This window comes from Phocoena sinus, chromosome 10, assembly GCF_008692025.1.
Source record: "Phocoena sinus isolate mPhoSin1 chromosome 10, mPhoSin1.pri, whole genome shotgun sequence".
Classification (NCBI taxonomy): Eukaryota; Metazoa; Chordata; class Mammalia; order Artiodactyla; family Phocoenidae; genus Phocoena; species Phocoena sinus.
Window position 1 is genome coordinate 82,804,205 of NC_045772.1, and position 23,854 is coordinate 82,828,058.

The window sequence follows — 23,854 nt, forward strand, 5'->3', positions numbered from 1 at the left end:
CTCTGCCAATTCTAGGGTCTTTGTTTTGTTTGCTCTTGATGGAAAAGAATAGGGATTGGAGTTTTTTATAACTATTAGTTGCTGAAGTGTTTATATCTGCCATATTCTCTGAGAAATGTCTTTATGTTTATACAATTACGTTTTGTTTTTTTTTTTTTTTTTTTTTTTTTTGCGGTACGCGGGCCTCTCACTGCTGTGGCCTCTCCCGTTGCGGAGCAACAGGCTCCGGACGCGCAGGCTCAGTGGCCATGGCTCACGGGCCCAGCCGCTCCGCGGCATGTGGGATCCTCCCACACCGGGGCACGAACCCGCGTCCCCTGCATCGGCAGGCGGACTCTCAACCACTGCGCCACCAGGGAAGCCCACAATTACGTTTTAAAAAAGAAGGAAATGAACAGAAATATCAAGATAGCGTAGCAAATCAAAAACAAACAAATGAAAAGCCTACTCTCTCTTGAAATGGCCAAATAATTCACACTGGGGTGATTAAAATTTGATTATTTTAATGCTAATGATTTATAAGTTGCAAAGCTTATTACAGCCAGGTACTGAGGATGTGGAGTGGGCAAATGGGAAACCTGAGAAAGAGGAAAACTAGCCACTGTATGCCTCTTTATGACTTCTGATGAATCATGGGAAATTATTGCTTATTCAAAATGTTAAATAAATATCAATAAAATCAGAAGTACTAACAAAAATACAAGCTAATAATTCACCAGTCATTAGCAGATACCTTATTTAGGGTTGGCAGGCTAAACTTTGAAAGGTCTCGGTCTTGTGAATTGATGTATGCACATTTTGGGGCTCTCAGATGAAAGCCGAATAGCTTTGTTTTTAGTGTAGGTGAATTATTCTACATCCATCTGTTTATTTGTGAAAGGGTTTACATACTAGATGATAGGTTTAGAACAGATAAGATCACTAAAGCACAGAGCTATTACTTTATTTAGTTAATGGGGGCAGAGAATTTAGAGAATATTTTGTACTTTAAACTTTTTCATGGTTGCTACAATACTCCATATTTTTGCTTGTAAAGACATAGCCAGAAGACATTATTTATTCTAGAAATAATTTATATATTAAAAACAGTATATTTTTATCAATACATTAAACCATAAAGTATATCAAAATGAACATTAGGTAATTTTTTCCTTTTATGTTGCTTTTAGAGGTTTCACTTTTCCTTTCCTTTAATGGTAATGTTCCTAAATATTTATCACATTAAAATTTATTCATACTCAATTAGTATTAGACAAGGTAAATTATCCCACATGATTCAGGGAAATACAATATGTAAAAATTGACTCTAACTACAGTAATTATACGACAGTAATCTACAACTCCAGTAATTTTTAAGCCATGGGGAAACTTTTTTTGCCAGGGAATACTAGAAAGTTGAAGAATTTATTTTTAGGCAATACTTAATTTTTACGTTTACAAATTAAAATAATTTTGTTAATGTAAAAACAAAAAGAGGAATTATAAAGAACTTAGTTTTCCAATATAATCGTATTTATTATATTGAATTTAAGACTCAAAAATAGTCAGTGAAACCCTCCATGTGAGAAGAGGAGAAAGCCAAGTGGGAATGAAGAGGGTGTTCTAGAAAGATAATGATTCATTCATTTGTTCCATAAATATGCTAAACAATAAGAAAGATGGAGATAAATGAGACATAGTTCCTTCTTCCAGGAGTTTTCAAAGTTGTAGGAGAGGCAGAGAGGGAAAATAATCAGAATACAATGTAGTAAGGTGCTATATAATAGAAGTGCTAAGGAGCAGAACAGTGGCTGGGTCCCATCTGGAGAGTTACGGAAGGCTTCTCCTAGGGTGGAATATTGAACAGGTCCTTAAGAGACTAAGAGAGCTTTCACATGTAAGTCTCATGTGGACATATGTCTTCATTCCTCTTGGGTATATCCCTAGGAGTGGAATTACTGGGTTGAATGGTAAATTGATGCTTAACTATTTAAGAAACTTGCCAAATTGTTTTTCAAAGTAGCTGTACCAGCAAGATACAAGGTTTCCCATTTCTCCACATCCTTGCCAACATTTGTTATTACCTGTTTTTTTGATTATAGCCACTCTAGTGGGTGTGAAATGGTAGTTCGTGGTTTTAATTTGTATTTCCCTAATGACTGGTAATGTTGAGCATCTTTTTAAATGTATTTACTATACTTTTGTATATCTTCTTTGATGAAATGTTGATGCAAATCTTTTGCCCATTTTTAAGTTGGGTTGTGTTTTATTATTGAGTTGTAAGAGACACAGAATACCACCTATTATATGATTGTATTTAATGAAAAGTCCAGAAAAGGCAAATCTTTAGAGACTGGAAGTATATTAATAGTTGCTTGGGGCTGGTGATGGGGATGGGAATTAACTATAAACAGACATAAGGGATCTTATTTGGAGGATAATAATGTTCTAAAACTGGATGGTGATGATGGTCGTACAGCTCGATAAATTTACTAAAAATACATACTCAAGACAGGTGAATTTTAAAGTTGTTTAAAAAGAAAGATGAAGAGAGTTTCTCTAAGAGATAAAGGAAGTGTCCTCTAGGAAGAAAGAACGGCATGTGCAGAGGCTCAGAGGTATATGATGTTGTTGCAGAAGAAGAAAAAGTGTGGCTGGAAAGAGGTCTTAGAAGTGGCAAAGGAGGAAGCCGGAAATCAGAATCAGAGCTTCATTCTAAAGGTCTCACAACTGTGCTGAGGAGTTTGGACTTGATCCTGTAGACAGGAAGAAACTCCCAGCAAAGCTGGCTTTTTGTGGAGATTCTATTCTAAATGTGAAAAATCGATTTATACATATTGCAGTTATGGGAGTGGTTTCATTCTTATTTTTGCAGAGGAAAAAATGGAACTAATGTCACATTCTTCCGAATTATAAAGGTAAACACTGGAAAACTGATGGCATCAGCAATGTATCTTACAAATCGGAAGAGAGACTTATAACATTCAGCCTGGACACTTTTGGCCCTGTTACCTTTATTCAAGATGCTCATGTTAACATGCCATACCAGTCATGGGAGCTAAGACCACTTGATGTGAATGAAGTACTTCTGACTGTGACTACAGTATATACTGAGATTCAAATACAAATTAAGGTAAACTGCTGTTATAGCAAGTCATGTCAAAGAGCTAAATCTGTTTGATGACTGTAAGTGTGTCAAAGCAATCAGTCACTGCTGATGACTTACATATTGAAATGTGTCTTTTATAAATCTATTTACAATATACCTTGAACTCTAATTTTCTAAATGAAATATAAATTAAATAGATAGGAAATAGCATGTAATAAGTAAAGTACAAATTTGTACCCTAAAGTTACTAGGAATAGAACAATTGGTGAAGACATAAGCCTGGTTGCAGTATGACTTTCAGAGTTTCTGATCCACTCTAAAGAGGCTTCCTGATCTTATCACCTAGCCATTTGAAATCTCTTTTGAGTGCCTCCATTGCTCATCACTCAGAAATTACAGTCTGAAATTTAGAGACACAAAAAGTAGATTTAGTGGTTGCCTGAGGCTGAGGGTGGGAATGAGGATTAACTGTAAATGGACATAAGGGATTTTATCAGAGGGATGAAAATGCTGTAAAACTGATTTATGGTGGTAGTTGCACCACTCAGTAAAGTTACCCAAAAAACCACTGGACTGTGCACCTGGGTGAATTTTATGATATGTAAGATATACCTCATGAAAGTTGTTTTAAAAAAGAGAGAGAGAGAAAAAAAAAGAGATAACCTGAAATTCCTTATGACTGTGGCAGGAAGGCTAGAATATCATCAAATTTGGCTTTTAAAGTCAGATGAGAGATGTGAACTCTCTACACCTTCAAATTGCCACTTTGCAGACATTTTTTTAAATAAATTTATTTATTTATTTACTGTGGCCGTGCTGGGTCTTCATTGAGGCAGTCTCAGTAGTTGTGGCACACAGGCTCTCTAGTTGCAGCACGTGGGCTCTAGAGCATGAGGCCTCAGTAGTTGCAGCATGTGGGATCTTAGTTCCCTGACCAGGGATTGAACCCAGGACCCCTGCATTGGGAGCATGAAGTCTTAACCACTGGACCACCAGGGAAGTACCACCACTTTGCAAACTTTAAAACTGGATAATAATTTTGCATTATTATGTTAAAATTTTATTATATATGTATAAAAATATTATGATCCTTAAAAGTTGCAACATGATTGCTGTCAAATAGCTATTATATATCAATATGAACACATGTAGTATTCTTAGATCATAATTTATAAAGCAGGAGACCTGAGAGATCCTTCAGTTCAGTCCCTGGATTGCTCAGATGAGCCCAAGAAGAGTTGATAAACTGCTTAAGGTAACGTGGAGACTTTGCGGTGGAACTTTTGGATCAGGCCTAAAACATATCTGTCCTGCATTCTTTTTAATATAGGATTTTGTTTTAATAGTGTAAAGAACCTAACAGCTGGACCTAGAATGATAATGAGGTAATCGTTTCTTTAACTTGTATAAATGCGTCTTTTTTCTTATTGAAACTAGGAAAACCTCTGCATGTTAGCGTCAATCAAACTAAATAACAAAAAGCATTCCTCTATTTTGGAAGAAAAGTGGATGACTCCTGTTTCTTTCATTATTGCTTTGAAAGAAGCTGGACTGAATATCTTCCCTACTGGACACTCTCACTTTTATGTTATTATAAACTATAAGGTAAGAATGAATCTTTCCAAATTTAATGTGCTGGACATTTAGAATGTTAGCAAGTGTTAAATTTTATATAAATCTTAAGGTACACCAATGGTTTTCTATATTCACTTATATAAGATTATAGTTAGAAAGGAAGGAATAAATAGCATGACCAGAAATCCAGGGTTCTCTCAAATTTAATAATCTATTGTATGATCTTCATAATGACACATGGAGCGTAACCACAGCTGGTCAGTTTAGTGTAAAGGTAGAGTCTGAGCAACTTCCCATTTCCTGTGCTTTCTTTCTCCTTCCAGACTGGATACATGTAAGATTTCTTAAAAGAGTAAATGACTCAGCAGTTTCCCAAATATGATAAGTCAGGCAAAATTAGACATACAAGGACCACCAAACCCACTTCCTTCTATTTCTCGACAGAGCCTCCCTGTCTGCGTACAGCTTCATATGATGCATAAGTTTAGTTAAATGAGATCCTTCCATGTTAAACTGCGAGCTCCTTGAGGGGGGTGGCCGTTTCTTAATCAGCTTTGATTCTTCTAGCACCAAGCCTATTCCTAGAATACAATAGATGTTTAGCAAATATTTATGATGCATGAATGAAGACAGAGTGGCTTCTAATCATGAAAGGTGTTTTGGGCAGAAGCGTTCTATACTCAAGAACAAGTTTATAATATACCAGAAAATGGCAATATAGGTAGACACAACATTTGAAAATAATCCCGTCAATAAGAGTGCATACATATATGCGTAGGGGAAAAAAACCAACCTTAGTTTTAGTAACTCAAATTGCCAGTTACTCTACAAATGCTGAATGTCATATACTGGTCATCTTTTCAGAATATTATACTCAAGACTTTTTTTTTCTGGATACCTATATTCTAGACATTGTTTTAGATGCTGAGGAAACAGTAAATAAAACACAGGTCCCTGCCCTCGCGGAGCTTACATTCTAGTTGAGGGAGGCAAAAATAAACAACAAACATAATAAACAAAATTATCTTATATGTCAAAAGGTGCTAAGTAGTATGGAAAAGGAAAGTTACAATACCAAATAGGGTGTAGGGGGGAGAGGGGTTCAATAAAGAGACAAGATTTGAGCAACGCTTCAAGGTGGGGAATTTAGCCAAGTTGATATCTCTGGAAGGATATCAGCTTCCAGGTGGAGAGAAGACCTGGGGAAAGAGCCCAGAGGGTGTGGCCTGATGTGTTTGAGGATGGGAGGGACAGCAAGGAGGCCGGGGTGCCGAGAGAGCAAAGGGAGAGGAACAGGGGATAAGGTCAGAGAGATAATGGGGTGTAGGGGGGATGTCAGACCACAGAGGCCCTTGTGGAGCATTGTTAGGACTTTGGATTCTACTCTGAAAAGGGAAGCCATTGCCCCGTTTTGAGAAAGAAGTCATGTAATCTTACATTTTATTTTTTTAATATTTGAATTTTAATTTATTTTTTAAGTTTTTTTAAATTTTTATTGAATTATAGTTGATTTACAATGTTGTGTTAGTTTCTGCTCTACAGCAAAGTGAGTCAGTAATACATATATTCACTCTTTTTTAGATTCTTTTTCCATATAGGCCATTACAGAGTATTGAGTAGAGTTCCCTGTGCTGTACAGTAGGTCCTTATTAGTTATCTATTTTATATATAGTAGTATGTATATGTCAATCCCAATCTCCCAATTTATCCCCACCCCCACTTTTCCTCCCTTGTTAACCATAATTTTGTTTTCTACATCTGTGACTCTATTTCTGTTTTGTAAGTAAGTTCATTTGTACCATTTTTTTAGATTCCACTTAAAAGTGATATCATATGATATTTGTCTTCTCTGTCTGATTAACTTCAGCTGACTTACATTTAAATGGATCTGTGTTGAGAGCAGACCAGACTGTAGGAGGCCAAGGATGGAAGGGAGACTAGAGAGGCTCTACGATCAACTCTATTTGTTTGTATATTGACAGCTTCCTTTGGTAGAAGTGAAAGCTTATCGACAAATGGCCCTGTTAAGTTCTGCTTTTGCGTTTGGTTGGAGCAAGTGGAATATAGTATGTGATTCTAACAAAGTTGTATTTCAGGTATAGTATGCAAAAACCCCATTAAACTATTTTGTGCTCCAAAAGAAGATACTCAAAAGCTAAATGAACGTAGACCATGGTTTCTCCTTTTAAAAAGGTGAAAAAGATTAACGTTCAAAATGGAGTTTTACAACTTCATTTTCTTTAATTTTGTCAAAAATGTAAAACCAGGGCTTCCCTGGTGGCGCAGTGGTTGAGAGTCCGCCTGCCGATGCAGGGGACGCGGGTTCGTGCCCTGGTCCGGGAAAATCCCACATGCCGCGGAGCGGCTGGGCCCGTGAGCTGTGGCCGCTGAGCCTGCGCGTCCGGAGCCTGTGCTCCGCAATGGGAGAGGCCACAACAGTGAGAGGCCCAAGTACTGTACAAAAAAAATAAATAAATAAAACCAAACCATGTAAAGGTTACACTTTCATTGTCCATTATGGTATCAAATGCTCTTGATTTCAGGCTTAGAGACCTTATGCCTCTTTACATCAACTGAAGAACAAATGTCAGCCTTTCACGTGAATATATCTATGATTCACAGACTTTCTCCTCTGAGAGGGTTAGGCCTCCAATTTAACTTTCTGGCACATTTCCTACTGCCTGATAAAGAATGTATCTTATATCAAATTCTACAGGATGACTGATGAATATTTTAGCATAAATGAGCCACCATATTTATTTATCTTGTTTATTGTGTGTTTCTCCTATTACAATATAAGCTCCTTGAAGACAAGGTTTTTATTGTTGCAGTTGTTAGTTACTTATTAATACGTTTATTTTTTTCTTTGTTGTTGTTTTATCCCCAGCACCTAGAACAGTACCTGACACTTGAAGCCATTCAATAAATATTTTTAAGGAATTAATACATTTTTGATAAGTTCCATAAACACCAAGATGTAAACAGTTTCATGCTTTAAAAAAATTGGGACATTAAGACTGTTTCTTTTTATCTTAGCAATTCAGGGAACTCAACTGAGCCCTTCAAATAAAATACTCTACTGTCAAAATACCCAATAAAAGAGGAACTATTAACATATTTTTCTTTCTTTTTCTTTAGGTGAGGGAACACCTTCCTAAAGAAGAACCCATTCAGAATCCTAATTGGACCCTTTTAATGTTTAGTGGTGATAGGGCACAAAGTCTCAAAATCAATGAATCCAGCGATGCATTCTCTGAAGCCCTTAAAGAAGAAACTGAGTTTCATTCTACTTTATATCACATGGTTAAGGACTTTGCTTCTAAAGAAGCAATGAAGAAAGTTAGGTGTTCCAGCTGCCAGTTTGTTGACACTCTATGCCACATGCTACTCTCAACTAGATTACTCAGCTATTCTTAATCCCCACTGATAAATTTTATTCAGTACGAAGAATGAAGCAACTTGGAGAAAAATCCGGTATCTCTACAATAAAGTGTAATGAGTGGATATATGCCAAATAGGCTGTTAAAATGATCTAATCAGCATTTTACACTCAAATTTTACTTTCTAAGAATTAGGGTTTTTTTCCTTATGCATATGTGACCTACTGAGACTTCCAACATTCACTGTATGAAAATCTGAATGGTTCTTTATTTCAATAAATTTTAACAAACAATAATATCTCCTCCTCAAAAAGCTCATTAAAAAAATCATATAGGTGGGCTTCCTCCCCATTGTATTTTAGTTAGGGAGGCAATCACAAAAAGAGGGAATATAAAATATCTTACAGTCATTCTGAGAACCTCTGGTTCCATGCTATAATTTCCCAGCTAAAAGCTACTAATTTACAAAGTTCAGATACTGAAACTTTAAAGATCAAGATTAGCATTAGCACATTAGGATGTGCTGCAGTCACACTGGCGGTGGCCCATTGTGTTGGAGTCTGGTAAATGGCCACAAGATATGTTCTAGAGACATCCAGGAGTCCCCGTCCTGTGTGGGAGCAGCATCCACAGACTTCTGGAAAAATCGGCCTGTGAAGAAGCTCATCAATGCCGCAAATAGTACAATGAACGCGACAGAAAGCCAGAGCGCCTTACTGGCCTCTCTGATGGAAGTCTTGAGATTTGTTGCCCAGGAAGCTATTGTGTTATAACTACAAGGAAAACACAAAATCAGCATGTGGTAATCACAGCATGTGGTTATTAGAAACACTCCTTTTGTCAACAATAATCAAGTCATGCGTCTGCCCTGCATAATTCCACCAACACCCCCTCATAATAAGCTACATAGTATGATCTAGCCTCTTGGCTTTGGCCACAATCTGCTCCCCACACCCCTTATAATTTTTAGAATTAAAGAAATGATGTGCTACGGTAAGAATCTGAAAATTATGTGATTTAGGCATTACTTAACTCCTAACAAGTACATTTGAGTATTAAGTTCATTTTTTCAATCAGGTAAGGCAATTTATATTCCTGGGGTAGAAGAAATAATGTTATTCATTGGGTAGAGCAAGATATATGTACTTATAAACATGTCACTTATTTCTCACCATACCCTGGACTTTTGCTGTACTGAAACCCTAAAATTCCTTTTAGAAACACCCACCAAAAAAGCTTATTACAGCATCATGTAAGTCTTTGAAAATAGTTAACTATGTGTTTTACATGTGCTAATTCATTTACTCATGACAGCAAAGATTATTATCATCTCTATAGGTGAAGAAATCGGTGCTCAAAAATGGATGAACTTGCCCAGGTCACACAGAGTCAGAGAGCTAATTCAAGCCTGGGCCATCTGGTTCCAAGGCCAAGTTCTTAACACTGTGAACTCACCTGCCTCTTGTAGCTCATAGGTTCAGGGATAATTGTTAAACACCATATGGAGTTTGTTATTCATCTTAAATTTAACATTTTGAAAGGTCTTTTAGTCAAGTAATTTGATTAAGATTAATTCTGCTAACCCTGCCTTAGCTTTCCCCATTCCACCAAAATGGTATCATTTAGCAAGTAAACAACTTACGTTGAAAAGACATCCCATTTTGATGAATTATTTTTCTTTTCAGAAAGACTTGGCTTTCTTGTCCTTTCTACTGTTTCTTCTTCAGGTGGTTCTGAGTCATCTTTAGTTCTGTAAATAAATATTGTTTTTAAATATTAAACTATGGATAATGTGCTATTATCATTTATAAGATACTGCTAAATTTTCCTGTATTACTAAGGAAGCTTGCAGATATTCGTTTTGCTTTAGAAAGATTTGATAAATAGTAATTCTAAAAGTCAAATCACCAACTTTATATTTTTAACCATTTATAGGAATTCAATTTTCTTTTCTTTCTTTTTTTTTTTTTTTTTTGCGTTACGCGGGCCTCTCACTGTTGTGGCCTCTCCCGTTGCGGAGCACAGGCTCCGGACGCGCAGGCTCAGCGGCCATGGCTCATGGGCCCAGCCGCTCCGCGGCATGTGGGATCTTCCCGGACTGGGGCACAAACCCGTGTCCCCTGCATCGGCAGGCGGACTCTCAACCACTGCGCCACCAGGGAAGCCCAGGAATTTAATCTTTTAAAGTAACTTTCTGTATTTAGAAAAATAGCAAATGTTTGTTGTAGAAAATTGGGATGCTAGCCAAAGAACAAATAAAAAGGGGAGATTTACAAAGAACATGTGTAAGTTAGTCAATTCTCACCATTCATAATTAACCACTGTTGTTACTGTGATTTTCCTTCTCAGCATGTGCGTGTGTGTGTGTCTGTGTGTGTATTAGTAACTACACTTTAAAAAGCAAATGTGGATGCTGTATTTCTCCGTGTATTTTTCATTCAATGTATCATAAAATTTTTCTCATTAACAATTGATTTTACTCTTTTTTCGGTAGGTTTTTTGAGCAGTGCTAAAATGGAATAACGTCAAAGTGTCATTTCGTCTTTCTCTAAAAAATCTTAATACTTTTAAACATGTTTATGAAGATATGTTTGGTATAAAACTACCTATGAGCTGGGAAGTAGCAAATGGGTTGACTGTATTTAGATAAAATCATATTATCTAAAGAGGGGTCCTTTACCTGAACAAAACTTGTTTCATGTTCATGTTTCATATTCACTGATGAGTCCCTAGTTGGATTTGAATTTTGAAATCCCAAACTTACAATCCCCTCATAACTGCCAAAGGGAATTGTGTCTCAAAGTTTTTGTTTTTGTTTTTCAGTCAAACACCTATAGGGAATGCATGTGATAGATTTTAGTTTGGTTTTTAAAGGCAACAAAGCCCAAAAGCCAGAATTCTTGTAGGATTTTCAAGGTTTCAGTCTTCGTTTGCGAAAACTTTGCAATAGAAATCATACCATACTGACAAAAATTTAAAAATAGATTATAATCTTTTCAAGGAAACTCTTGATTTTTTTCTTAACCCAGATTAGAAAATATCCATTATGTTAACTCTAAATCTAAAAAGAGTTCAATACATGCAATTAGACTCCCAGGATTATTTAAGGAAAAAGTAAAGTGCTTTGAGGGTAGGAACTATGTCTTTTTCATCTTTATACCTCTTAAGCTTGAGCGTAGTGTGTCTCACATAACAGGCACGCAATGAATGTGTTATAAAATCAACATAAAATCATTTCATTAAGATCTCTACAGATGAGGAAACTGAGACCAAATAATGTTAAGCAGTTTGTCCAATGTCACCCAAGGATTTAGGGGCAGCACGTCGTCTTCTCCCTCCCTCTTGCCCTCTACCTTTCATTATAGGAGTATATTTTATTTGTTTAACTTGCTAGATATAGAGATAGCAATGTAGAGTTTTATGTTTCCCCTAGTCTTCATTTACTTAAAGGGAAGACATGTATATATAATGCGCATATATTACATATTACATTATATGTTGTCACTAATTCATCTAAGTAGATGAAAATTTTATTTCTGTGGCTCTTTATTGACCTTTCCCCCTGATGACAAGAAACCTATACAGGAAAAAAATTCTCTTCACATATCTGGCAAATTCCAGGTTCTTTTCTAACTTAAGACCTCAAACCTTGAAGTACTGAGTGCTATGAGAGTGAATGTATTAGCAAGTAACATTTATATAGTACTTTATAGTTCACAAAAGTCTTAAACAATGAATGATCTTTTTGATGATGCAGCATTGACCTCATCTCCACAGAATAAAACTGATCCCCACTAATTATGCCCGGCACATCTGGTTAATAAACACATCAAGCTTCACCTACTTTAGTTCACATTTTTCTTCTTCAGCATCTGCCCAGGAATAGGTGCTAATAAATCGATGTAATGAGGGACGGTGTTCACTCTGCTTTGACCCCAAAATACGCCTAAGTAAAGATGATTATAGCCACTTGTCAAATCAAATACTTCTGTAGCCATTACCAATTTATTTCCCACTACCTAAATCAATACAAAAATGATATTCTTATTTTTTCCTTGGCATATTCATATAATGCTTATTTCATAAGAAATAATTTCATGAATATATGCCAATTTTTATTATTCTGCATATACTCCATACAAATCAAATGTTACTATATCACTTATTTCAAACATTAACTCTAGCCCGGTTATAAAACAGTAAGGTTCCCAAAGAGCAACCATAAAATTACACTTACCAACTGCTTGACCTCCTACTGAATCGGTCATTATTTTCCATCCCAGCCACCTTTAAAATTCAGATGTTAAGGAAATAATGAAATATGAATTTAGTGAAGTAAATTTATATTTCTGTCATATGGAAACAAATTTGCTTTTGACTAAGAACACTTAGGGATTTGCTTACCATTCCTGCATTTCCAATATTTCTGGGCAAAGAGGCAATGGTCACTCTTCGAAGAGAAGATGGCTACCCAAAGGGGGAAAATGTACACTTAGAAAATTCTCAATGTTTTATCCTTGTATGAAACACTGATGGGTATTCTTGAATGTACACATCCATGTACTTGATCACTGATGAGTTAGACAGGAGACATATTTTCAAGGATTTTGTTATGGCCAAATTGCCTTCCAGAAATATTCTGCCAGTTTATATTCTACCTTCTCCAACAATGGATAATTTTTGCCAATCAAGTAAGGAACATAAGGCTTTCTGTTTAGGTTTCCAGTAACACTGAACACTGTTTTTCTATGCCAAATAACCCTGTATGTATCTGCTCTGAGAACCACCTGTTTATGATTTTTGCCTATATTAATTTTGTTAATGATATTTCTTGGCAGAATTTTTTTATCGTTAATGTAGCCAAATCTTTTCATCTCTTTCTCTCTCTCTCTCTTTTTTTTTTTTTTTTTGTTATCTTTGGTTTGGTTTTGTTTTGTTTTGGGCCACATCATGTGGCATGCAGGATCTTAGTTCTCTGACCAGGGATCGAACCCGTGCTGCCTGCAATGGAAGCGTGGAATCTTAAACACTGGGCCGCCAGGGAAGTCCCTCATCTCTTCCACTCTTTTGCTATCATTTCTTTTATGCTTGGAAAGGTTTTCCCCAACTCAAGAGGAGATAAATATGCACCTATTTTAGGGAATTTTTTTTCACGGTTTCATTTTTTCCATTTAATACATTTAAGGATGAGTATGACATTATTATGAATGGATGTGTTTATACCTCAGCCTTGAGATTTGTACAGGAGAATGTTATATTTTGTGGCTCTTCACATTTAAATAAGTAGAACTTCAGGAAATAAACTGAAGAAGTTTTATGTGAATAATTTTCTTAAGCCACCATTTCTAATTTATTTTTATAGGTTAGTTGAACGTCAAAAATCTCAAATTGTGGTCCAAAATCCTGGGTTCTAATCATGATTCTGTCACTACAGGATCATAACTAATCACTTAACTTCTGTGAAAGTTAATTTCCTCATCTGTGAAAAACATTTGGATGGAATGATTTTAAAGTCCCTTGCTCAAAAATTCAGTGAAATCTTGATTTTCAAACTGACAGAAACTGCTGGTTGACTTTCAATATCCCGTTTTCCCCTTCTACTTAGTAACAAACCCCACTAATTTTTAGTTAGGCATACAGCCTCCAGACTAAAAGCTGTTTTCATCTTATTTCCAACAAAGAATGAAAAGGGAAATGTTATCTGGGACTTCTAGGAAGTGTCTTCAGAGGTAGAGAGAACACCTGTTCTCGCTTCTTCCTTTTTCTTGGAGCAGGACTCAACATAATGACCAGGACTTGGTACCCAGAAATGACAAAGCTATCTTAGACTATGAGATGGAAGCAAAGCGCTGAGGTCGATGACTCGGCAAGAGAGACGGGGACTGGGATTTTGTGAAGCTGTTGGACTGCTTATTCCCAACTTTGGTTTCACATGAGAGAGAAAGTATCGTTATACCGGCTTTCCTCTCGCTGCCGGGCAACCTTAATTGATGTACAAATATTGCAAGAAGTACAAAAGCGTACATATATAAACACACGTATATATACATAACACATATATATGAATTAAAATCACTGTTGTTTTATGATTTAAAGCCATGTTGCCTCAAGTAATATTTTAAAACCATCTCAGCTATAACATTTGATAGACTTTGTTACCTTAGAGTTTAGAGAAGCTGAACGTTTTTTAATTTGGCAGTCACCTGAAAGGGAAAACACATTTGTGTATTTTTGGAATTACATGTGCAATTTAACGCAATGGTCTTAATTCTTTACAAAGAAAATCAATGGTTAGAAAATATTTATTTAAGACCCTAGAGACTACTGAGCAATATAAATACCTGGTTATTTGGTGATTCACAACGTTAGTAATCTGAACCAATGGAATAAGTCCTCTATGTCACTGCCAATGTCCACCATGCCTGCCTAGCACAGATGGGGCACTAAATGAATGTCTGCTGAATCAATGAGTCCAAAATTACAGATCAGAAGATCATCACATGTTATTACTTTTCAAGAAGAGGCAACAGATCATTAAAATGAAAATTCTGCCCATAGACATTCATACTGTCTATTTAAAATAAAACTATAAGGTTCATATAAGCCTTCTGTTAAGATATTCTCCATGGTCTCAGAGGTCTCCCTATTTTCCAATCTATTGATCAGCTTACCCTGTCACAGTCCTTCCTTGTTCGAGGGATACAAAACCATTGTTGATAAGAGTGGTTCATTTATGCTATTGTGCCTTGCTTTATGTGTGGAGAAAAAGCCAGTTCTAACATATCCTAAGTAGACAACACTGGGGTCAACTCAATGAGTTGGATTAGTTACATTCTCTCATGTCATCATTTTAATGAAATCTTGGTGTCTACCATAAAATCCATCTTGTCTCCTAATTTGTTTTCTAACTGACATCTTACTCTGGGCTATATAAATAACAGGAATGAGTTATTTCTTATATTCTATATATCATATCCTTCTAATATAATCTTAACATAAGGGTCTTATACTAAAGACATTATATAATAAGAATTAGTAAGAGAGAGAATGAAAAAAGAAAGACATAACTGATACAATTATCTTAAACTTTTATTACCTTCATCTTCAAGAGGGTTAAAAGTCCTTTCATTTTGCAGAAGAACCTGTTTTAGTTCTTCTAATTCAGCATGTTCTTTGGCATACATTCTCTTCAGATTTTCTACATGCTGAATCATCACTTCGACGGCTTTACTAACGCGGCTTTCCTAGCAGGAAAAAAAAAAAAGAACAAATTTAGGGCTTCCCTGCTGGCGCAGTGGTTGAGAGTCCGCCTGCCGATGCAGGGAACACGGGGTCGTGCCCCGGTCCGGGAAGATCCCACATGCCGCGGAGCGGCTGGGCCCATGAGCCATGGCCGCTGAGCCTGCGCGTCCGGAACCTGTGCTCCGCAACGGGAGAGGCCACGACAGTGAGAGGCCCGCGTACCAAAAAAAAAAAAAAAGAACAAATTTACATTGAAAATACTATTCTTGATACCCAGTTAAAGGATAGTGAATGAGACACATGCACTTATCTTCACTCCATCTTTAAATCCTACAAAAATGACAAGGGATTTTTTTTTTAAGGCATGAATAGACAAAGGTAAATAGAACAGAAGAGGATATAACAAATTTTTGAACACCTGCCAAGTAGAAGGACCGGTGGTAAATGACTAAGACCTGAAAAGCTGAACCCTAAAAAAAGCAGTAAGAAAAGCCTAGAAGCCACGTGGGTTATACCACAGAAAGCTGCAAATGCTCAGGAATTAGTGGTGCCTTTGGAATTAAGCTTGGAGATAGAACAGAAGAAATGGTTGATAATCTGTGTAAAAAGTGATTAGATTCACAGATCCCCTCCCTTACTCAGGTCTGCTGAGCCCCTCTACCACTTTGGTGGAAGACTACAAAAGCTGGCTATCTAGAGAGAGTTAACCAGAGTGTCTGTGGATTGAGCAGTAACAAATAGTTGATGGTGAGTGGATCATACAGAAAAGAATAGATTTAAGCAAAAGTCTATATATATATTGAATCTAGAGATATGGAGCCTTATTCTTCCAACTATCAAACACTTGTAGCCAAGCTTATACTCTCAAGACTGGCAGTTGGAAGACTTCTCTCTGAGGAATCTAACATTGCAAGATGACAGTCTTAAAACTACCAACGTTAAGAGTATCCCAGTGACACAACCTAGCTTGTGTGAAGCTCAGAGCCAACAAGAAACTTCCCCACCCAACATATACAGAGCTCCCAGTCAGCTGTATAGTGGGTCATCACTAGCCAGAGGAAAGCCTCTAGCCTGAGAAAAGGAAATCAAAACAAAAAGAAAAAAACTAAAATTTCAATGAAACTATCAATATCTTCAGAAAAGTAAGAATAAGTATTGCATCTATGAAATAAGAACAAGATATTAAAAAGCAACATTCTGAGAATTTTAAAAGTCTGGAAATTAAAAATATGATTAAAAAACATGTAACTTAAGAGTTTCAAGGTAAGATTAAGGAAATTTCTCTGAAACTAGAGCAAAATGACAAAAATGTAGAAAACAGACAAGAAAGGACCAGTTCAGGAGAAAGGAATTCAAGAAGTATAGAAAATGTAGAAAAATTCCATCAAATGTAGAAAAGGAAACAGTTCAAAAAAATCTCTGAACTCAAGAAATAACTTTCCAGCTTAGGACCTAAAACAGTGGTTGAAAATAAACCCATGCCAAGGAAGGACAGTAGGGGTAAGAGGATATCCTAAAAGCTTCTGGAAAGTAAAAAGGGATTATAAACAAAAGTTCAGGGGTCAGAATGGCATCAAAGTTTGATAGCAACTCCAGAAGCTAAGAAGAAGATAAAAAATCATGAAGGAAATGATTTCTAGTCTAGAATCCTTCACCCGGCTACCGTAAAGACATAAAGAATAAAGCCATTTTCAGTTATATAACGTTTTAAAAAGTTTACCTCCCAGGCATTCTTTCCCTCAGCAAAACGCGTGAGATGTTCCACCAAAATAAAAAAGTAAGCCAGCAAAGAAGGAGGTATGGGATTCAGAAAATGGGATTCAACTCAAGAAAGAAGTGAGGGGCTTCCCTGGTGGCGCAGTGGTTGAGAGTCCGCCTGCCGATGCAGGGGACGCGGGTTCGTGCCCCGGACCGGGAGGATCCCACATGCCGCGGAGCGGCTGGGCCCGTGAGCCATGGCCGCTGGGCCTGCGCGTCCGGAGCCTGCGCGTCCGGAGCCTGTGCCCCGCAACGGGAGAGGCCACAACAGTGAGAGGCCCGCATACCGCAAAAAAAAAAAAAAAAAAAAAAAAAAAAGAAAGAAGTGAAAGAAATCTTCATTTAAGAATTCCTAAGACTTTTGTGTTGAGCCTGAAGAACAGTCAGTTGAGACTGACAGGTCAAAAATCTCTGGAAGCAACATCTCAATGAAGAAATTGACAGAATACCTGATGAGTTTGAATGTATTGTGAGATCTAGACTCCCTGGGAGAGGCTGAGAATAAATTAGAGATAAGTAAATAGAAAACTAAGCATAACAATCATGGCAAAGGAAAATGATTAACTCCACGAAGAACATGAACATTGTGCAAAGAAGGAAAAGACATCATAACAGACTACTGTCTCTGCTATGAATAGAATTTACACGGGCGTAATAATGTTTACAGATAATATAGATCTAATATTATTCATCCACTTTTTTTAATTAAAACTTTTTATTACGATAATTTCAACAGACACAAAAAGTAGTCAATAAACCCACACATATCTATTAACCAGTTTCAAGAACCACTAACATTTTGCTATATGAGTTTCATCTCAAGTTTTGAATGCTATTTCTTTTTAAGTACAGGTGATGGACATCATGTGGTTTTACTCATAAACATTTCAGTAAGTATCTAAAAAAAAAAAAAATAGGAGTGTATTGTCTTAAATAACCACAATGCCATGATCACGTCTAACAACATTAACAGAAACATCTTATCATCTAATCCATATTCATATTTTCCCAATTGTCTCAAAAACATCTATTTACAGTTTTGTTTGAATTGGAACCTGACAAAATACATTCATTGTATTTTTTCTTTTTTTTATATTGATGTGTAATTCACAATATAAAATTTACTATTTTAAAGTGAACAATTCAGTGACATTTAGTACATTCACCATGTTGTGCCACCACCACTTCTATCTAGTTCCAAAACCCTTTCATCACCCCAAAGTAAACGCCCATACCCACTAAACAATTACTCCCCACTCATCCCTCCCCACCAAAACCTAGCCAATACCAACCTTCTACCTTTCTCTAAAGATTTACCCATTCTAGATACTATATATAAATAGTATCTAGAATGGGTAAATACAATATGTGACTTTTGTGTCTAGCACCTATAGTTTGCATAAATTTTTCCAGATTCATCTACATTGTAGCATGTATCAACACTTCATTCCTTTTAATGGTTAAATAATATATTAATAATATGATAATAATATTGCAATTTCCCCACATCCTTGTCAACACTGGTTATTTTCCTCCTTCCTTCCTTTCTTTTTCTATTATTATAGCTATCCTAGTGGGTGTGAAGATGTATACCATTATGGTTTTGATTTTCATTTCCCTAATAATTAAGCATCTTTTCATGTGCTTATTGGCCATTTGTATATCTTCTTTAGGGAAATGCCTATTCAAGTCTTATTTGCATTTTTTTAATTGGGTTGTTTCTCTTTCTGTCAAGCTGCAAGCGTTCTTTATATATTCTGGATACTAGGCCCTTAACAGATATATGATCTTCAAATATTTTCTTCCGTTCTGTAGATTACATTTTCACTTTCTTGATAATGTCCTTTGATACACAAAAGTTTTTAATTTTGAGGAAGTCCAATTTATCTATTCTTTTGCCATTGCTTTTTGTGTCATATACTCCCTCATTTAACAAAAACTTTTTGAGTACTTGCTATGCACATTTTAGGCATTGAGGAGACAAGCAGTGAGCCATACAGACACATATTCCTGCCTTCATGGAGCTTATATTCTAGTGAGAGGAGATAGACAACAAATAAGACGTCAGTAAAACATAATAGTATGCTAAAACGTGATCAGCATTATGAAAAAAGACAGGGAAAGGGAGGATGAGAAGCTCTGGGGTAGAAGGGGTTGAAATTTTACAAGGGAGCTCAGGTGGTCAGCTGGGCTATTCTCTGAAGGTGACATTTGAACAAGACTTGGAGAAGGTGAGGGCTAAGACATGTGGACACCTGGAGGAAAAATATTCTAGGCATAGGGAACAGCTAGGACTGGGGGCCTGAGTTGGCAGCATGATGAACAGAAACGAGTCCCGTGTGGCTGGCGTGCAATAACCCAGGAAGACAGTCACAGAAAATAAAGTCCAAGGGGTAAGAAGGCAGGGGAATCATGTAGATCTTTCTAAGCCATCATAAGGACTTGGGCTTTTATTCTGAAAAAAATGAGGAGCCACTGGAGGGCTGTGAATCAATAAGTAACATGAAAAAAAAAGAGTAGCATGACCTGGCTTAAGTTTTAAAAGGATTATTCTGGCCGTTTTATTGAGAAGTGACTATGGGGGTGGGGTGGGGATTGGATTTAGATGGAGACAAGAAGACCATGTAGGAAGATATTGTAGTAATCTGGGGAAAAAATAGAATGGTGGCTTAGATTAAGGTGGTAGCTGTGGAGAGGGAAATGAGTGGTTGAATGCCAGACATGTTCTGATGGTAAAGTAAATAGGATTGTCCATAGGATTAGACGTGGAGTGTGAGAGAAATGTGTTGAGAATTACCCCCAAGGTTTTCCAGCCCCAGCAACTGGAAGGACAGAGTTGCCCTTTACTGAGGTAAGGAGACTATGTGTGGAATCGTTTTTGGAGGGACTGTCAGAAGTTTATTTTTGGATGTATTAAGCTTAAATTGCTTATCAAACTTCCAAGCTACGTCAACAGTAGCAGGTTCTAGTCTGAAACTCATGGCAGAGGTTTGGGATAAGTGTGTGAATTAGGGAGTCATTAGTTGACTACATAGGATAGTATGGAGATTGAGTGACGATGGAAATCAGACGTGCACAGGTGAAGCCCTGGGGCCCATCAAGATTAAGAGGGCTGGGAGAAAGGGTGGGACCCGTAAAGGAGTCTGGAAGGTATTGCTCCATGATGTAGAGAGAAGGACCAGGGGACTGTGGTACCTGGAAACCAAGGTGGAGAGTGTTTCCAGGAGGAGGAAGAGCTCAGCCGTATTGAATGTAGCAGACAGGTTAAGGAAAATGAGTAGGTTAAGGCTGACTAGAATATGTTTCAGAGAGACTGGGAGGAGAGAGATTGGAAACAGCACAATTCTGTTGAGGAGATTTGCTAAAAATGGGAACAGAGAAACAGGGTGGTAGCCAAAGGAGAAAGAGTGAAAGATTTTTTTGTTTGTGTTTGTTTTGTGTTATTTTTCCTGTCTTAAAAATAACGTATTTGTGTGTTGATGGGAATGATTCAGTAGCGTGGGGAAAAACTGGAGATGGAAGAATGCAGGGAGAATTGGGGCCCAAGATTCTGAGTAATTTAGAAGGGATGAGATCTTATATACACGTGGGATGGTTAGCCATGGACAGGATGAGAGACAACTCATCTTTCGTACCAGGAAGGAAGGCAATGTCAAGGGTTTAGGTGCTTGTAGGTTCAGAGCTTTTGGCAGGTCCCTTCTGATTGCCTCAACTTTCTTACTGAGTTAAGAAGCAAAGTCATTATTTGACAGAGAGAGAGGGGAAGACATGATGGTGATTTGAGGAGAAAGGAGAAAGTGTGAAAGATGGGAAGTCCCAAGGACCACTTGAGGTTTGTGATGAATTTCAATAGAACTCAGTCAGCACAGAGGTGTGAGGTTTTCCAGCTATGCAGGTATAATCAGGTGGAGAAATGGGTTTAAAACAAGGTTGTAGATTTTCCTAATGATTAAAAGAAAACAAGAGAAGGAAAAGTGTTGAGAGTTCATGCAAGGGAGCTAATGTTATGTTTGACCATGGAATTTAAGCTTGGTTAGGAAAGAAGAGAGATCAACAATAAGGTGAAAGACAGTGAAAAGGTGTGAGGGGGAACGATTGATAAATAAATATTCATCTTTGTAGTAGGAAACCAATAAATATCTAAAACTGAATCACTTGGTGACAGTATAAGCATATTATTTGGAGATATGAATATTAATAAAAAACAAACCAAAAGAGTTGAAAGTTGTTGCTCTGGTACATGGGAAATGGGATAAGAAGGCTTTGAGAACTACTTGACTTTTTTAAAAAAAGCTATGCACATATGTAACTTTAATAAAAATAAAACAAAGAATATTACTACCTGGCGAGGGGTTAAAAAGAAACTAGAATATTAGAAGTGTATAACAAATGTTCAGACTAAAACTATCATCACAGTGAAATGTCTCCTTCTTAGGAAAATATATTTTAACAAGTTTGTTTACGTAGAGATTCAAAAATTTAAAGTCTCCCCAGATTTTCCCACAAAGAAAATTTTGAAAATCTACTTCTCTATGAATAAGTGTGCAAAGATGCATAAACAAGGATATTTATTGTAGCATTGTTTAAAATAGGAAAATATCAAGAACATTCTGAAATGATCAAATATAGTTTTTTCCTAGAAATGTAATCCACTTTTAGTAATTTCATTGTAACTGGAGAAAGGGAGACAAATTACCTGATTAATGGCTCCCAACATCTCAGCCCTACTGGCCACTCGAGCTGTGCACTGACTGAGGAATGTTACACTTTTCTCCAGCTTCTTAATGATTTCCTGGGCTTGGCTGTCATCTTCACAAAGAGGTGTTAAAGACTGCACAGAAAGTAAAGTATTAAAAAGTATCCAACCCAAGTATTCAGCAAGTGATTCTAACACTGACTATATTGTAAATGCAGATGAATCTATTATCTTTGTGGAAGGTGAAAAGCAGCAGCAAAGACCAATAATGAATGATACCGAAATATTAATACCTTTGTTGGTTATGAGGTAGACCTATGCAGGTATTCACAAAGCCTTTTATAATATTTTTGATCCCTTCTTTACTTTCCAAATTTGCTACTCCTTCATGTGTGTTTATATCTTTCTTCTACAATTAATAGGATGGGATGTAATTAATTGGCAATGGTAAAGAAATTATGCCTATAAATGAACTGAATGCACTATATGAAGAACATAGTTTGAACTTTTAAGAAAAGTAATTAAAAAAAAAAAAAGTAATAAAAATATACTCGAATTAGATATGACTCTGATTTCTATATTTGCTCTTCCATTGATGACAAGGTGAGATTGGGCTGGTTAGGCCATTACGCCTTCATTGCCTTATGAATATTTATCTCAAACCTCTGCCCTTGAACCAAGATGATGGCTTTCCTGATGGAAGGCCATCTGTTTCACTGGGGTGGAGAAAGAATTAAGAGAACAGCATATTTGGAAGCCAACAAGCCATTGCTCATTAGCTGTGTGATCATGAGCAAATTTCTAATACTTGCACATGTCTAAAATACCATAAATTTTATATAGCATCAGAAAGGAAAAGTGCTGCCAATAAAACCATAAGGCATCATTGACTGTAAATTGCATCTTAATTCTACAAATGTTATAATATCAAGCTTTCTGATTTGCTTTTTCTTCATCTGTCAGATGGAGACAACTGCATCTTCTTTCCAGGAATATTGTGACATGAGAGGTAATAGATGCCAATTGTTTGTCACACAGTAGGTGCTCAATGAGATAGCAGCCACTTTTGAAACAGGCAGATATGTATGAGTTGCAACTGGAAAGTTGCTAACCAACTGGAATGACCATTGTCAGACATACAGTTTCTTACTGCAGTTTAAATAACCACCATTAGTTAGAAAGAGAAGAGCATATATTAGTTGTTAGTCAAACAGAATATGGCTTACCAAAACTTAATCATGAAGAAATAGAAAATTTGAGTAGACCAATAATTAGTAAGGAGATTGAAGCAGTTATAAAAAGAAAAATCTCCCAAAGAGGAAAAGTCCAGTTCCAGATGGCTTCACTAGAGAATTCTATCAAACAGCTAAAGAAGAGTTAATACCAATCCTCCTGAAACTCTTGCAAAAAATTGAAGAGGAGGGAACACTTCCATGTTCATTCTCTGAGGTCAGAATTACCCTGATACCAAAGCCAGACAACAACATTTCAGGAAAACTACAGACCAATATTCATTATGAATAGTGATGTAAAAATCCTCAACAAAATACTAGCAAATTGAATTCAATAGCACATTAAAAGGATTATACACCATGACCAAGTGAGGTTTATTCCTGGAATGCAAGGATGGTTCAACATATGAAAATCAACCAGTGCAATACACCACATTAACAGAATGAAGGATAAATATCCCATGATCATCTAAACTGATAAGAAAAGCATTTGACAAGATTCAACACCTTTCATGATAAAAATATTCAAAAAACAGAAATACAAGGAAACTACCTCAACATAATAAAGGCCATATATGAGCACCCACAGCTAAAATCATACTCAATGGTGAAAGACTGAAAGCTTTTCCTCTAAGATCAGAAACAAGGCAAGGATGCCTACTCTCACCACTTCTATGCAACGTAGTACTGGAAGTCCTATCCAGAGCAGTTAAGCAAGTAAAAAAATATATTCAAAAAATCCATATTGGAAAGAATGAAGTAAAATTATCTTTGTTCACAGATGACATGATCTTACATAAAGAGACCCCTAAAGATTCCACAAAAAGACTGTTAGAACTAATAAACAAATTCAGCAAAGTTGTAGGGTACAAAATCAACACAC

General features: G+C 36.6%; 2 protein-coding genes across 11 annotated transcripts in view; one reads left to right on the forward strand and one right to left on the reverse strand.

Moving 5' to 3' along the window:
- The window catches only part of CASC1 (cancer susceptibility 1), a 75,687-nt gene extending 67,348 nt beyond the window's left edge, over window positions 1–8,339 (forward strand). For 5 of the 7 annotated variants that reach the window (XM_032644235.1, XM_032644241.1, XM_032644238.1 and 2 more), the window contains 4 exons: window positions 2,898–3,112; window positions 4,526–4,693; window positions 6,646–6,759; window positions 7,802–8,338. In XM_032644235.1, the coding sequence (XP_032500126.1) occupies window positions 2,898–3,112; window positions 4,526–4,693; window positions 6,646–6,759; window positions 7,802–8,080 (776 nt within the window). In that variant the 3' untranslated portion in view covers window positions 8,081–8,338. Of the gene's footprint in view, window positions 1–2,897; window positions 3,113–4,525; window positions 4,694–6,645; window positions 6,760–7,801 lie in introns of all 7 variants that reach the window. The other 2 variants (XM_032644240.1, XM_032644236.1) reach the window with 2 other exon arrangements.
- LRMP (lymphoid restricted membrane protein) overlaps window positions 8,099–23,854 on the reverse strand; it is a 50,650-nt gene continuing 34,894 nt past the window's right edge. For 3 of the 4 annotated variants that reach the window (XM_032644246.1, XM_032644244.1, XM_032644243.1), the window contains 8 exons: window positions 21,740–21,874; window positions 15,140–15,287; window positions 14,203–14,246; window positions 12,448–12,510; window positions 12,281–12,330; window positions 11,888–11,989; window positions 9,686–9,793; window positions 8,099–8,816 (listed from right to left, as the gene is read on the reverse strand). In XM_032644246.1, coding sequence (XP_032500137.1) covers window positions 8,573–8,816; window positions 9,686–9,793; window positions 11,888–11,989; window positions 12,281–12,330; window positions 12,448–12,510; window positions 14,203–14,246; window positions 15,140–15,287; window positions 21,740–21,874 — 894 coding nt within the window. In that variant the 3' untranslated portion in view covers window positions 8,099–8,572. The remainder of the gene's footprint in view (window positions 8,817–9,685; window positions 9,794–11,887; window positions 11,990–12,280; window positions 12,331–12,447; window positions 12,511–14,202; window positions 14,247–15,139; window positions 15,288–21,739; window positions 21,875–23,854) is intronic. The other variant, XM_032644245.1, reaches the window with a different exon arrangement.